The following is a 15,577-nucleotide window of genomic DNA, read 5'->3' as shown; positions in this document are numbered from 1 at the left end:
GACTGGAAGAGAATGGAAAGCAGTGGAGAAAAGAGGGTTCAGCGAGAGAAGCTTGACCCCTCACAGTGAGGTGTGTGTGGGGGGGCTCTCCAGTTGTGAGCACAGGCCCGCCCATTCATCGAAAGCGCCCGGGGGTCGCGCATCCTCGCATAGGGATTGACAGGCCTGCTATCCAATGAAAACCCGTCAAAGCGTGACTCACCCCTTCCCGTTTCCAATGGAAGCGCGCCGGAGAGGCGGAACACAGGAAGCACACTTGGTTGAATGACCATTAAAGCAGCAATCGGCAATAAATATGTTGTGATGCCACGCTCCAAACAGACACCGAGCGGATTGTCCGAGGCTGCAGGAGCGGACTTTTGCACCGGGTCGAGACTTTGCGAAATGCCGCCGCTGTACGGCCACGGATTCTCTGTGCGCAGAGTCTGGAAGCAGACCAAACCGGGACTCGCTCACAGGGGGATTTGAGCCAGTGATGGACAGCTGTTGGACATTGATTTGACCGTGCGGCAACACAGGCTACCATGGATCAAGAAGCTGTATTTTGTCGCTGCCAGGAGAAGAGGAGGAGGAGGAGGAGGATGAGGAGCGGCTGAGTTCTCCTCTCTGCTCCGATCAGCTCAAGTGGAAGACGATCGTGATGATGCTTTTTGGCCAAACGCGAGGCTCCCACTGCCGTCCGGGCTGAAATGTTTGCTCAGCACAGGTGAATCGACACTTGAAGGCACCGACTCGGAGCTGCCAACATGGGATTCACCTTTTTATTTCAGCCCACTTCCGTCTTTTCTGCCCACAAGAAAACAGGAAACGTGTCTGCAGAAATAACGGATTCTCGGCGTGACTGATGGCGCTGCGCTGTGATCTCTGGGGACTATCTGAGTTGTGTATTGGTTTTTATTTCATCTGCCGCGCTGCTGTGCAACCTCTCCATGGATGAGAGTTAATTGGGCCCAATGATGTAGAGCCAAATCCACCTGGATGTGATGTTCCCTCCTCTCATGGCGAAAGTGGCTCCCCTGTGACTTTTGCGCATGTTCAATTGTTTCTTATTCCCAGAGCTGTTCACAACTTCTGGCAACTGATTAGATTTATTTAAAAAAAAAGCTTTTAGAATGAATCTTTGCTCGTGAAAGTGGAGAATAAACCTGTGACTGTGTGAACACACGTTTTTATATTTAAAGCCCTCAGGCTTCTTACCAACTATGGGAAAATCTCCGCATAATAGACATTTAAGGTGCCTCACTCTTGGGACTAAATAGTTCCCTGACATTAGATTCAGTGGAACATTTTTTTCCTCCCTCTCAAGTGGTTATTTGTGTACGCACTGTCGTCGCCTCCCGTTCCTTTCAATATGTCGAGATCAAATAGTGTCAGCCCACCCGGAGTCGGTGCTCCCGGGCTGAGGGGAGGGACCGAGCACAGATCAGCTTGGGGAGAGTCTGAGTCTGTGGCCAACGGATGCCCATATTCAACCAGATCCCCGCGCAAGAAGCTCACCCGGACCAACAGCCGGTGGAGGGAGGAGGATGATCTGGACCACCGGCCGCCCGGGCGAGCGTCTACAACGGTCAGCAGGGTCAGCTTCAGGTCCAGGTCGGCTTGGCAGGACCATGGCGAGGACAACCGAGACAACAACCGCGCGTCCGCTAAGCGTCCAGACGGCGAGGTGAGACCCAAGTCTGTGGAGCTGGGTCTGGAAGAGAGGAGAGCCAAGCCGAGGACCGACGAGGAGGAGGTCATGCCCGAAGTTAACTTTTCTTTTGTGGCGTGCTGCTCCAGCGTCATGCACATTTTCAAATCCAAGAAATTCCAGTCGGAGAAGTTGGAGCGGCTCTACCAGCGCTACTTTTTCCGTCTCAACCAGAGCAGCTTGACTATGCTCATGGCAGTGCTCGTGTTGGTCTTCACGGTCATGCTGGGCTTTCACTGCTCCGGTGGGAGAGCGGGGCCGAGCGTCACGTACGTGGTGGTATTTTCCCTGGCCATCTTCCTCACGCTTATACTCATGGTGGTCTGCAACAGGAACGGCTTTCACCAGGACCACATGTGGGTCGTGTGCTATGTGGTCATCCTGGTGGTGCTGGTGATCCAAGTGATCGGAGTTCTGCTCGTACAGCCCAGAAGTGCCTCGGAGGGGATCTGGTGGACCGTGTTCTTCATCCATGTCATCTACACTCTGCTGCCCGTCAGGATGCGCGCCGCAGTCATCACTGGAGTTATACTTTCCTCCATCCACGTGGCCATTTCTTGGATGTTAAACGAAATGGACAGCTTTCTATGGAAGCAGGTATGTAAAAGAATGTGCTTTGTTTATTTATTTATTTTTTAAAAAGTCACAACAGTATAAAGAGGTGGGATTTTGCACGTTCACCTTGCGCCAAAACGCACAGTAAACTGCGCACGGTTTCTTCAAATTTTCATCTTTATCTCAGACGTGATAGAAACAATTAATAAGTGGCTTGTACTTTATTAGTGCGTCTATCTGGCCATGAAAGGAGATTCCCCAGAGCAGTGGCAGGCGCACTTTCCCCAAGAAAGAAATCATTAAAAACAGAAGCCACTGTGTTTCTCTCTGAACTTTTTAAAGTCACCTCTCTCATGTGCTCCCGGGGAGAGGCCGAATGAAAGTGTGATTCAGCATCTAAGCAAAGACAAGAGTCACAGCTCTTGGAGAGAGATCAGGGAAGACCGTGTGACGCAGCCAGGGGGGGTTATGCCTTCCAGTGTGGCCATTTACAGCAATTTATATAAGGCGACGGTTTAAATGTTTCCCCTGAAGGTTTGTCTAAAACAACATTTTGGACTAATCAGTCTTTTATGCGGGTTGACTGATTGGAGAGGCACTGTGGTTCTGCATTTTAGTGGCAAAGGTGAGGCTTTAAAGAACCTCATCAGGTCTAGAAAAGTGAGTAGTTAAAGCAGTTAAACACAAAATGATAAAAATAATAAAAGAAATTGTCACTTTTTAGTTGAACTTTCTGCTCAGCTGTTTCTGTCTCTTTTTTTTTCAACAGACACTGAATAATGTGATTGATAAACTGAGCCAGAGATTGGCAGACAAACGCTTTACTATGAGAGCTAGAGGCTGGAGACACAGCTGGCTTCTCAGCTCAGGGTTGCCAACAACTATACGTTAGTGCAGAAAGTCAGATTTTTCTTTGCAGGCAGAGTTTTCTGCAGTTTTTATCTGTGCACGAAGAGCCTCGTTCATTAACGGATTGATTATCAGAAAAGAATCTGAACACATGTGAGCTCGAGGAACTGTGGTCTGGATGCATTTTATCTGAGTTTTTTATAATCTTTTTGCAGCATCTTCTTATGCGTCATCGTGACACATGTCAAATAATGCAGCATAGCGCTCCACTCATTAGAGATGAGTAACAGTTTGTACAGTACTGACTGTATTTCAAAAGAAACGCTTGGCGGGATGGAATTTCTGCGTCTGTTTATTGTGTTATATCGTGTTACAGAACCGTCCACATGATTACCCTTTAGGGAATATATGAGGACGCTGAGGATGTTTGTCCGACTTCTTAAAGCAACACTTTATATATGCAGCGAAAGTAAACTCTCAGCCTCTGAACGTAGGCCCTACATCTCTAACCGTATTTCATATTAATGGAGAAAACTTCTGTTTAAATACCAGAATCCAAAGCCGCTTCATAGGAGGAAGAAAAATGCCCTTGGCTTTGGAAAGACTGATTTCAGGTTGTTTTCTTTCTGGACTTGTAATAATCTCACACTTCATAGGTTCAGGGATTGTTGTTTTAATATGCTGCTGAGCCTGCACGTTCCCCACGACACCCCAAAAAAAGCCTCTGGTAGTATTTTTACTACGTTAACATCACCTTTAAAACTTTTCTCCAGGGCTGCTGGACTTGATCTGTAATAAAGGTACACAAATGGGTTTAATTTTCCACCAGTATTTAAAGGCACGCTTAATTGCATCGTCTGCTGAGTTCTACAACCCTGAAAGCAATGTCTTCTCACTACGGCTCCTCTTTCCCACTGAAGTGTTCTGGCCGTTGACCCACTTTACTGTTTTTATGAGGTCCTCTGTTGCTCGTAAAACATGTCCTTTAATAGCGCAACTCTTATAATACAGTAAGCACTTTTTAAAAAGACGTCAGAATGAATATGGAAAGAGTTAGCTTGTTGATGCGCTTTGAGCCACCGGACCTCCCTGAGCATGTCAAGAGTCCTGTCATCAACTTCTCAGCGTGCTGTACTTTTCATAGTAACTGGAATATTCTCTAATGCAAACCTCAATTATAATAGTAAGTAAGATTATTAAAGAGGTTATTTGGGAGTGAAGAGAAACTAACAAGGGCATGTGAGGTTAAACATTTCGGAAACATTATGCTGTAGAGACTCTGATGAAGATAGAAGATGGGGGCCGGACCCTCTCGACTTAAGATGCTGACTTTGGTGGAGATGCCGTTGAAGCTGGAGATGGGAAAGAAGGGGATTAGAAAGCAGAATGAATTTAAAGAACGGGAAACTGGTGTGGAGGACGCATGCAAATAGATCACTGGAGAAGGGCAGTGGTGTGGAAACTGAGTATGAAGTGATTTTTAACAGCACAGGAAAGTGGAAGTGTTGAAAAAAAAAATGGAAAGGACACAGCAGGTGTGATCTTCCTTGTGAAACTTTTGCCCCATCTTAATAAAAAGTGTCCATGAACAGTTATTATGAATGGAGGCAAAAGGGAGATACTATTGGGGAGGTGGTCATAATGTTGTGACTGATCAGTGTATAGTGTCTGAGGTTAGCCATGTCGATGTGCCCCTCCTCTTAAAAGTGCTTGTTTTCCTCCGCTTGGTGGAGTTTGTTGTGGGTGAAGACAAAATGAAGTTGCATACAAGCAGTTAACGCACAGAAGAAATAGGAACCCCTCACAAGTTTTGATTTATAACCACGTATAATCTGCGCTGACTATAAATCCAGCATCATCCATCATGTTGTCGTGCCACGTGCCACGAGACGTTTTCAGACGTGCAGAAAACCGGAGTCTGCTCACTGTTAATCACACTCAATCAGACATTACACTGACTTGATGCTAGGGGTCTGGATGGGTAAAGTCAGCTTAAAGCCCGGTCCAGCAGACATTGGCTTCCTCAGATACAGCTCCTCTGGGTGATGTCTTGAAAAGTTCAGGGCTGTAGTGCATGTGTGAAAACGGCTGGTGACATCTCGCAGTGTTCCCTTGAAGCTTTTTGGCTGCAACATGTCTTTAATAAGTATCTACCAGGTGCTCCTTTTTCAGTATTGTCTTCGCATTGTCGTGCTGTACCTGCATTGCTTAAATTGTGATGATTAGCACAAGAAAAACCACTGCATAATGTGTCCTACCGACAGATTTCTGACGACTGAAGAGGAATGACAAATTTTTTGCCGTATTTGCAAAGTAGAAGCCAAATCAGGTGTGGCCACAGTAAACCTGTGGCGTGTAAAGAGCCACAAATGAGATTGCCACACTGGCTGGACTGGTAATGAATCATCTCCGTCAGCCAAGTTTGAACACAAATGCAGTTCCCCTCTGGCATAACAGCTGCAAATTGCTGTGGCCAGGTTTTAAAATAGTGCGGAGAGCCTGAAACCAGATGATTTTTGAAGCGGAACAATCGCACATCAGTGTACAAGAGCTGGTGTCCACATACTTTTGGCTACATAGCAAATATTAGACGCCCGACTAAGGCTTTCACACAAGCTTTTTAAATGTGTGTTCCAGGAATGAGAAAACAAGAAGCCCTCTTCACTAGCGCTGCCCGTGTTACAGCTCAGCATCATCTGAGTTATCACATGTACACCAGCAGTGAAAACGTGTAAAGAATGTGTCCGACACCGGAAAGGATGCAGAATTTCTCTTTTCTTAATCCCTCTGTTTCCTTTTGGAATCTAATGTTTAGTTGTATAAGGAGAAAGCTGCCGCATGTGAATGGCATGTAACCCTGCATTTGTTTGTCCTTTTTCCGCAAAAGCCACATTGTCAATTGATGTGCTGATGTGAGTGTGTGGGAACGAGCTGCTGTATTTGTTGTTCTTTCCTCACCATGCTGTTGTTTTTAGCATATCTGTTCTCTCCTGTTTACATAGGACTAAGCTCGACGCTGAGTTCTACAACTGTCGTTTGTGCAAGATCCCATGATAATGCCATGATAATGTGGGTGCTCCTTGGAAGTTTCTGCAAGTCAGACTTGTAGCTTTTGCGTCGACGGTAGCACCAGAAAATGCGTTTACTGGGATTTACAACATCAATGCAAGTGGTAGATCTCTGAGCAGCCACACGGCGTCTCTCCATCGGATTGTAGAGTCGGGGTTGTAATGGTTGTCGTAATGTCCAAAATCCGGTGACACCAGTTAACAGATCTGGCTGGGTTTAAAAAGGTTCGTTGGTGTGGGTGTCCACAGTACATTTGCCAAATTCAACCGCAGTTTATTACAATTACGCTGAAATCTGAACAGGAAACTATCTTGGCGCATACTTAGTTTGAGGAAGATGGAGAGAGACATGTTGATGAGACTTGGTTAAGGCCAAGTTCTCCAGAGACTTTTTTGGCTTTATGAAATTTTCCATGAAACCAAGAAGATAAACAAACCATATTTTGCAGTAAAGCTGGAACCAAGTCAAAATTAAGAGCCTTTTTTTGAAATGCGTCAGTGTCAATAACGATCGAAATTGTCTTAAACCTGAAACGTCCAGAGCAAATACTAAGGAGACAGTAGTAACTCCTCACTACTGTCTCCTTAGGGTTAGGGTTAGGATTAGGGTTCGGTTGATATGGTTGATTGACACATGATGCAAACAACCAAGCAGTTACGTCAAAAAAAACTCATTACCTCATGACTTTTGGTTTCTACCACCAAATCCACCCTGCCAGTGGTGGGCTTGCAGCGTAAGGACGAACACAGATGGAGCGGTGGTGTCGTTGATGGTATTGCCTTTTAAAATGTGACGCTGAGAAGATCAACTTTCAGATGCAAAGTGTTGAGCAAATCGTTTTATATGTGGATGGGCCTTTCTGGTCCCAAACTTTAACCTACAATCCAACTACCAACACCAACCGTTGAGCCAGAGGTTGGGATACCGTATTCTCGTCGTAGATGGTGCTATAGCTTTGAGCTGCTAGACTCCCACAGAGAAGCGGAGTGGACCACGGAGGTTTAGTGATCTCATTTCTTTCTAATTGCACACCCTCAGATTTTTCTCTCTCTCCCCCCTCCCCACTTTAAAAATGGCAGTTTTTAGCCTGAGCTGACGCCGCTTGAGGCAATTAATCAGACTTCACACAGCTCCCCGCGGAGCCACAAAAGGCATAAAACATAACTTGATGTGTAAAACCAGTGTTCCTTCCCCTTCTTACATCACCTCTGCAAATCACTTATAAAAAAAAAAACAGCATTATTACTGTGCTCTGTGGAAAAATGATCTGATATGGTTTAACTGGCCATGTCCTCACCACTCTTGAGTTAAGTCTCCTGAGCTCCCGAGTTACTTCCTGGGTTTGTTTCCTGAGCTTGTTTGCTCACTTTCTGGTGCGGTTATCTTGGAAAGCCCTGCATCCATTCTTCTCGGCTCCCTCTATAAATTCCCAGAGGAGGGCATGTAAGCAGACCCGTCCCAGCTGGACGGGGTCCACTTGTAACAGTGTTTTCTGCCGGTCTAATTGAATTGTCTGTGGCTCGTAATGTGTGGAAACTCGAAACAGATGTTCGCATCATCTCTCCTTCCTGTACCTGCCTTGTTACACTCATCTCTCCTGGTCCTGACCTGTTTCTGGACATGCTTTTAATTTCCCCGGGAGACGCGTCCCCTGTGGTTCGATGCTTGCAGTAGAGCGATGAGATAGAAGTGGCCCTCGGGAAAACGGTCTAAATCAGCATCGCTATCACTGCTTTGTCCCCGTCCCCTGCGTCCGCATCCATATATATATATAGATCGGCTGTTGTTTGCTTTGTAAAATTGTGTATTAGTATGCAGGCGCCCAGAGGCGGAGGAGTGTGACGGAAGATTCTGCCGTTTGGGAGGTTGTATTTGAACCAAACGTGGATGCAGGGCAAACCAGAGTATCTTCCAGAGACCACTGCTGACGCACTCTCCTGTGAGTTCAGAAAACTGTGCGCAGTACTCTGTAACTTAGCAACAGATTCTATTTCTCAAACACCAGCTTCTCTCAGTGCTTCCCTGGGAACACCTGTGTATTTTTACTTGTAGCCATAGACTGCCTGCACATCGGTTTGTACACTGGGTCAAAGTGAGGAACGTGACTCCTGTAGCGTGCATGCTTGTCTCATTGCCGCATCACATCACCTTTCAATTCCTCTATTTTTTTTTAAACATTTTTTAATTATACCACCATAATAATTTTAAACACTGATCTTAAAATGCACATGTAGATCATATAAAAATGGCACATATCTAGTAGTATTTCAGTGCTGACTAAGCTCTATATATTCATAGTCTTTCTTGCTCTTGATGCAGGTGACAGGATGCCCTTCTTGAATCCACTTACATGCTGCAACCTTGACTGTGCACAACACACCGTGTAAAGAGCATGATTAGTGGGGAAAGAATGTGCGTGCATATGTGTTTGTGTTGTTCTCAGCTAGGAAGGGGTTTCTCATATGGGCTCTGTGGGGTCTTCATCCATCCATGTCTGCTCACTACTTTCTGTGTTACTGTTCTTGTACCAGTGTATAGTCGGTGAAAATGAAGGCGATCTAGCAAAGACATAAGAAACCTTATTTAGTGCTGAGTGTTTGTGTGGAGGTGGTGGCGAAGGGACTAAATTTGGGACGTTTTGCAACAATGTAAAATCTAAACTTTTCTTTTGAAATGGTGAAAGAAAGCAAGGACCGGCCAAAATGTCCCCTCTCTCTTACAGTCTTACAGAAACTGTTTCTCACAAGTAGCACACATGCACAAACAATAACAGCACAAACACCCGGGTTGGAGGGAGACTGAGTGTGATGGACTGTGTGCATTCAGTGAAAATGTATTTCACATTCACTTCACGGAGCATGAACCAAGGCCAACGAGTCTCTAAAAACAAATAATTCTTTCAATCTTTTTGATTTTAAGTCAAGCCTGACTAAAATATGTGTTGTGATTACGATTTCATGCAGAATTTATTTGCCTTTATGTTCATGATAAAATATAATATGGAATATAACGGCATGTTTTTGCGCTTTTTGACACTTTTTCCTCTTTTGAATTTTTTTCTGCTTTGTACTTAATAGACCTACTATGCCTAACTTTACCATATCTGACTTTTAACCCATCAGAAATCACAGCCAAGAAAACAATCTGGGGAAATTAAGTGAGTTTAGATAGAAAAACCAAAACGGATATAACCATTCTTTCAGGTTATTTCAGGCTATTCTGGTTATATTGGCAGATTCAGATTCTTCGTTCCACTGCAAGAGGAACATGCTTTTTGCACTGAGACAGTGTGGAGGTTGGGGTTGTTGATGGGTGTGTAATATCTGGCTCGAGTTAACTGCAGCATTAATTGTTTACTTAGACCACAACACTTGCCCACACTTGCTGCCCTAATTTAACCACATGGATATACAGTATATTCTGTCATATTCTGACTGATATCCTATTTGAGGTAAAAATTGTATTAAGAGGCCGCGTAGCATCATTTTAAGATCTTCTGCTTCGTCTAATCAAGGCGTTGTTCATTAGTTGTTCTGCAGCTCACAGTTTAGAAATGAATGTGCTTCTTGTTACTGGGCAACTGCATCTGTTTAGAAATATTGAGTATTAAGGTTGAAACCTTTGGGAAAAGCTTTGAAAATTGTTCTTTTTGTTTTCATTCTAACGAAGATAAATAAGAAACCTTTCCCTCGCACTAAAATAAAAAAAAAAAAACAAGGTCCACGAAGCCAAAACACAGCCCAAAGTGGTAACGATAATAGATATTTGAATGGATATTTAGATGAATTTAGTCCAGACTGCAAGTAGATGCAGATATTTTAGATGTGCCTTTGCAGTGTGCAGAGATTCTCACTAAGACAAAAACGTCTTCTGCTGTTGCCATGTTGCTGTAATTACAGAAACATTATTTGACAGTGAAATCAAAAACTGATGGATAGTTTCCACTTGCTCATTGTTGTGTTTCCACTGTGGTGAGCTGAGCAACACTTAGGATTGCACTGGGAGTGCCGCTGCTTCACTCTGCTCATCTGACACTCATTAGCCTTAATTAGTTTTTATTTGCCGTGTAGAAAATCAGACTCGCGGTGATATTATTTTCAGGGGAAATTATAAATAATTATGATATACCGTACATCTCTAACATGCAATTATTTGTCTAGTGGAGCAATTCCTCTGAGGGATTGTGTTCTAATGAAGTGATAGGACGCTGCTTCCTGCTGACCGGACCAGTTTTGTGATGTTTATTATTTTTGTTATTGTTTTATCGCTACGCCTGGAAATCATTCTATTAATCTTCATTATTCTGAGCAAAGACGGGTCGTTTCTAACCTGATATTTAGACTAAATTGCCATTTTGTTACCGCGTCATTAGTCAGTCTGGCATTGGCTTTCTGTCAGCAGTTTTCTGTTTGGTATTTGTGCTTGACGGATGGATTTAGAAGCCGTGTTGGCGGTGATTGGGAGCAGTTAGCTCAGCATTTAAAAAATTATGCCTGTTGAAGGACATTGAGAGTGATGCTTGTACTTAATGGGAAATTCTTTGGCAAAAGATTTGGTTATATAGGTTAAGAACATTTTAATTTTGCAGAATAGATCTGACTGCTGAATTTCAGATTTTTTTTTTCAGAGTTTAGAGATGTGTCTGATAAAATCTCTCTTAGCTAACGTTGTGACGTCACAACGTTAAGAGAGAAGCTTGAGGCGAACGCTGACAGTTTCAAGCGGGAAAATGTTGCCTTGCTGTATTTTTGTTAGCGGCAAAAACAAAAAAGCAAAAACACAAACTTGAAGTTTTATCGCATACCCACCACTGCTAGTCGTAGGTGACTTTGGTTGAACGCGATTAAAAGAAAAGATTGGAGTGAGACAATCATCAATGACTTCATATCAGGTCAGATTAATATGTAATACATCATCAGCTTCAGCCTGGATAACGTTATGGGATAGACTAGATTGTGACTGAAATTACATTAAGTTAATCATTATTTGGGGGATTCTTGTTACAAGTTAATGCCAATGCTAACCGCTAGCTAACTTGTATGTTTCAGGGGTGTCCAATCAGAAATTGCATTTACTACGTTACCCTCCACAGTGGTTCCACTTACTTCTTGTAATATCTTTGTAGAAGAGGCTTCACTTGATAAAGACAGAGCAGACATTGTCCCCAACCTGTGTCCTCCTTTGTTAAAATCGTCCATCCAGTGAGTGAGAGTGTAGGGGTCAGTGAATATAGTCCCATCAGTCAGAGACAACTTTTTAAAATAAGATGGTCTCGGGGAGTGAGTTTATTAGTTTATTCTCTAAAATATGCCTTTCCTCATCCATTCTTGCCAAAACAGTCCACTGAAATAAGCTAACCGGTGTTTACAGAGTTGTTTTGCCTCCAGCTAAGCCCCGCCCCTCAATAAACATCACACTGTTTACTTTTTTCAGATACCTGTGTCGTCTTGATTTAACTTTTTTTTTTCTTTACTTTTTTTTCGGAAACTTGATACCACTTACACACCATTTTAGACCAGGCTTGTGAAATAAAGCATGAAAATGATAGATAAAATATACAGTCCAAGTTTTTGTTTTCTTTTTTTAAAGGAGCAGGGTGTAATTTTTTCTCCACCCTTCTGGCAGTCGGAGTAATTACACAAAGTGTGTTGACACACAATATGACTTATGCATATAGTCCCTAGTCATCGATAGCCCACATTCATACTCATTGGTAATTGTTTTTTTCTCCTTTAAGACTGTAATCTTTCTTCTTTATCTGGAGCATCAGAAACTTCCTTGACATGTTTTTCCATAGGGACATGGATGAGCCAGCTGGTTGTTGGCTGCAGCCTTTCCAGTGTGATCAAGTGCAACCTTTTGTTCCAGGTTTAGTCGGCCTTTGTTATTTTCAACAGATATATTACACAATACTACAGGAATTAAATATTAAATAGTTAAACATTGTTTTGTTTTTTTTATAACTGCTGTTAGACCTGTAATGCCATGTGACAGATTAAAAACCATGTCAGCTGAGAACATCTGAGACTTTTAGTGATGGAGAGTCCGAGTTTTGTTGTTCTCCGCCTTTGTTCAGAATTTACAATCCAGATCTCGATCACAGTCTTCGCCACTTTCTCTGAAGGCGCTGCGGAGATTGGTGCCATTTAACAGACTGGTTTCAGAACAGCACCTACTTTGAACCGACCTTTACTTTTGACAGAAATAGCTCCGTGTCAAACTCCTCACATATCTTAAGCTCATGGATTTAGTCGAATTTATTAACCTGGGTTCTAAAAGTTTGATAGGTATTAAAAGGATTATGTTGTTAACTGGAAAAACTTTTGATGATATAAAAGTCCCCTCCATCCCATGTGCTATTTCTATTCTATTTTCCTGTACCGTTTTTGTGTGTTTGCTTTGGTTACTGTCAGACATGGGAATGTTATTTTATGTCTCAGCCTTGTTGAGTCTGTGGTAATTTGCATGGTTAACATTTATGCACGATGATGCTTTTAAAGTTATGATGTAACCCTCTATTGGGTCGGACTAATGCTCCTCACATTTTGTTCTAAGAATCTCTGAGATGCTATAAAATGAGAAAACACGTACTTTATCCAAGACTTATATGATCAAATTTGTATAAATTGACAAAAATTTTAATTATTTGTCCAGTAGCTAGACATTTTTTTTTATTATTTTTGCAGATATATATCAAGAGTTATTGTGTGAGAAGAATACTACACTAGCGTGTGCACTTCGCTTTTCTTTTCACACTTCTCATTCTCCCTAACAAGCCCATTAGTGGTTACACATAGAATCAGGCTACTATGGAAACAGGACAAACCACGAGAAACTGTTTAACACAGTTTTCTCCCCTGACGGCTTCTAGTTAAAAAAAACAAAACAAAAACAAACTCTTTTATGCTGCTAGAGTTGCCACTAATGGTGGAAGGAGTAACACTCTTATAGAAATCATCAGCGCAAGATGAGATGCGAACAACTAATTTTTCACTCTTAACTGAAAGGCACGTCTTCCATGCCACTTGGGATATTTTGTCCGTGTCAGAACAGACCGGCCTGATCGGATGAAACCTTTGACAGTTTGTTCATTAGGAAAATATTAGCTCTTAATAGCCATGTAAACACTTGATCCAATTATCTCTCGCCGGTTCGGAGAAATCCATCGTTTCTGCACATGGAGTTAAACATCCGGCACCGTGACGAGTTTTTATTTATTTTTTTATCTTTTAGGAGGAACAGAAACATGGACGTAGCTGTGCACAAGTTGTGCAAAGCTGGAATTGGTGTGGGAAGCGACGCTGACAACATGCCTCCGTCTTAGTCATCTACTTTTATGGAATGAACTCGGTGTCGTCACTGAAGTTGGATGAAAAACTTCCTTTTCTTCTGTATTTCTGGCAGATTCAAAACCCTCCACAGAGCAGCTAATAGTGTGTAGGTCTCCCTTGCCTCCACGCTTATGACTGCATGCCATATAACTATAAAGGTCATTTTATCAGACTGACAGTTGTACACTGATCAGGCATAACATTATAACCATCTTCCTAATATTGTGTAGGTGTCTGATGGTGTCACTGCCGTTAGTTGGGGGCCTTTGGGTGCTATGGGTTGAGGGGAGGGTCCTCTGTGGATTATCCCACAGATACTTGATCAGTTTCGGGATCTAATGAATTTGGAGGCCAGGTCAACACCTTGTTCCTAACTGTTTTTGTGTCAGGCGACATCCTGTCTGCTTCCGTCAAGGAGCGTCATAGCTATGGGGTGGGGGGGGGGCCTGGTCTGGTCTAGGTGGGTGGTACAGCTGTCAGTGGTTGTAATGTTATTCCTGATTGGAGCATATCTTATCAGATAATTGTATTTAGCATCCATATAAACAGCTAAGTTGGAGTCTCAATCCTACTTCCTAAGAGTTTGCACATGACTCAGGCCTTTACCGAACATGCCAAGAAACCAACCACGTACGTCACATATGGCTCATAGTGTAACGGCCTTAATGAAATCATTGGTTTTTCTGTACTCATTCTGTGCAGCCATTGCAGATTTGTTTCTCAGCCGTAGAAACAGGCCGAACTTAATGCCGATAGCCCATTATCGTTGTCCAGCGTGCCCAGCATGCCCAGCTCAAGCACTTTTAAGTGAGTGTTTGTTAAACGATCGCGTTGTTGTGAGCGTTTCTCTCTTCCAGAGTATAATGTACGTCTCATGCATTCACCACCTTAAAAATAGCTGGTCATGTGCCATGGCCTTTTAGTTTCCCCCCTCCAGGACTCTTAACATGGGACTGTTGACACTGAGGCTTCATTGTGCGAAGCTAACGAAGCCCTACCAGTTCTTTGATGTGCTCTCTCATTAATCTTAATGAGGTGTCAGAGAATGAATCACCCAGCGGATTCACAATTTCATGTTCAATTGTGATAAAGGAATATTTCACCTAAATTAAATTCAGTTTAAATAAATAAATAAATAAAAAGCTTTCTTATTTAACACCAGTGGAATGGAGTTAATTTTGGTGTGAGAACATCCTGTCAGAAACTCTGCTGACCCCTTAGAGGAAGTGACAGTTTTGTTTGAGGTGTTAAACTTGTTGCACAACTCATTTCCATTTTTTCTGAGTGACAACAGAATTTCAGCAACAAATTATCTCAAAGCTTCAACAGATGAAACTTTGTTGTATATCTGGGCCAGTGTTGGAGGACATTCTGGAAATGTGTGTTGTGTTTTAGAGTTCTGTGGCTAAAGTTTTGGTGATTTCCAGTAAAGGACTACATTGTCTCAACAGTTTGAGGAAAATATTTGGCCTCTATTGGTCTTCTTAGTCTCATAAAAGCTCTTCCAAACCCACTGGTCATTTATTTCCACCTAAAAAATAAACCTAAAGCGCACTGAACGTTAACGGTTCATCCAACAACAGCAATATGTGTGAAACGGTTTGTCTTTGTCTAAGCCGTGTGTTTGCCAAGTGAGCTAAAGGTTTCTGTGTTGGAATTTAAAGCAGTAAAGGCGCTAAACTCGGTTTAGTAAGCATGCCACACAAAGCAGGATAAGAAAGTTATCCAAGTAACTTTGGGCACGCTTTTTGTTCCACTTTTCCATGGTAACCAATGCTCAACTAAAGCCCTGTCAGATGCAGTGTTTATAAGATTTGTCGATCGAAGAATACTAGCAAGACCCCCAAAATACAAAGCTCACAAAATGGACAAAAGTACGTTATTATAAAGTCGAAAAGGAGCTAGAATGGTGCCCGCCAATGTTTGATTTGCAGATGTAGTTACTGGTTTAGTGCCACGGCTGACAGATGAACTGTTGTTGTTTTTAATAGATAAATAAAATAAAGAAGTCAGGCAAAAATCTGCCTTTTTTTCCATAATTCCACGAATTGATTGTGTTATGCACATGGCATGAGTCCGTGAA

At 42.7% G+C, this 15,577-nt stretch overlaps 1 protein-coding gene across 2 annotated transcripts in view; it reads left to right on the top strand.

Annotated features, from left to right (window-relative positions):
* Nucleotides 1–226: 226 nt before the first annotated feature.
* Nucleotides 227–15,577, top strand: part of adcy5 (adenylate cyclase 5) — an 89,046-nt gene continuing 73,695 nt past the window's right edge. The window contains exon 1 of one of the 2 annotated variants that reach the window (XM_047601121.1): nucleotides 227–2,287. In XM_047601121.1, the coding sequence (XP_047457077.1) occupies nucleotides 1,352–2,287 (936 nt within the window). In that variant the 5' untranslated portion in view covers nucleotides 227–1,351. The remainder of the gene's footprint in view (nucleotides 2,288–15,577) is intronic. The other variant, XM_047601120.1, reaches the window with a different exon arrangement.

This window comes from Mugil cephalus, chromosome 12 (genome assembly GCF_022458985.1).
Source record: "Mugil cephalus isolate CIBA_MC_2020 chromosome 12, CIBA_Mcephalus_1.1, whole genome shotgun sequence".
NCBI lineage: Eukaryota > Metazoa > Chordata > Actinopteri > Mugiliformes > Mugilidae > Mugil > Mugil cephalus.
This window is presented reverse-complemented; position numbering and strand designations above follow the sequence as displayed.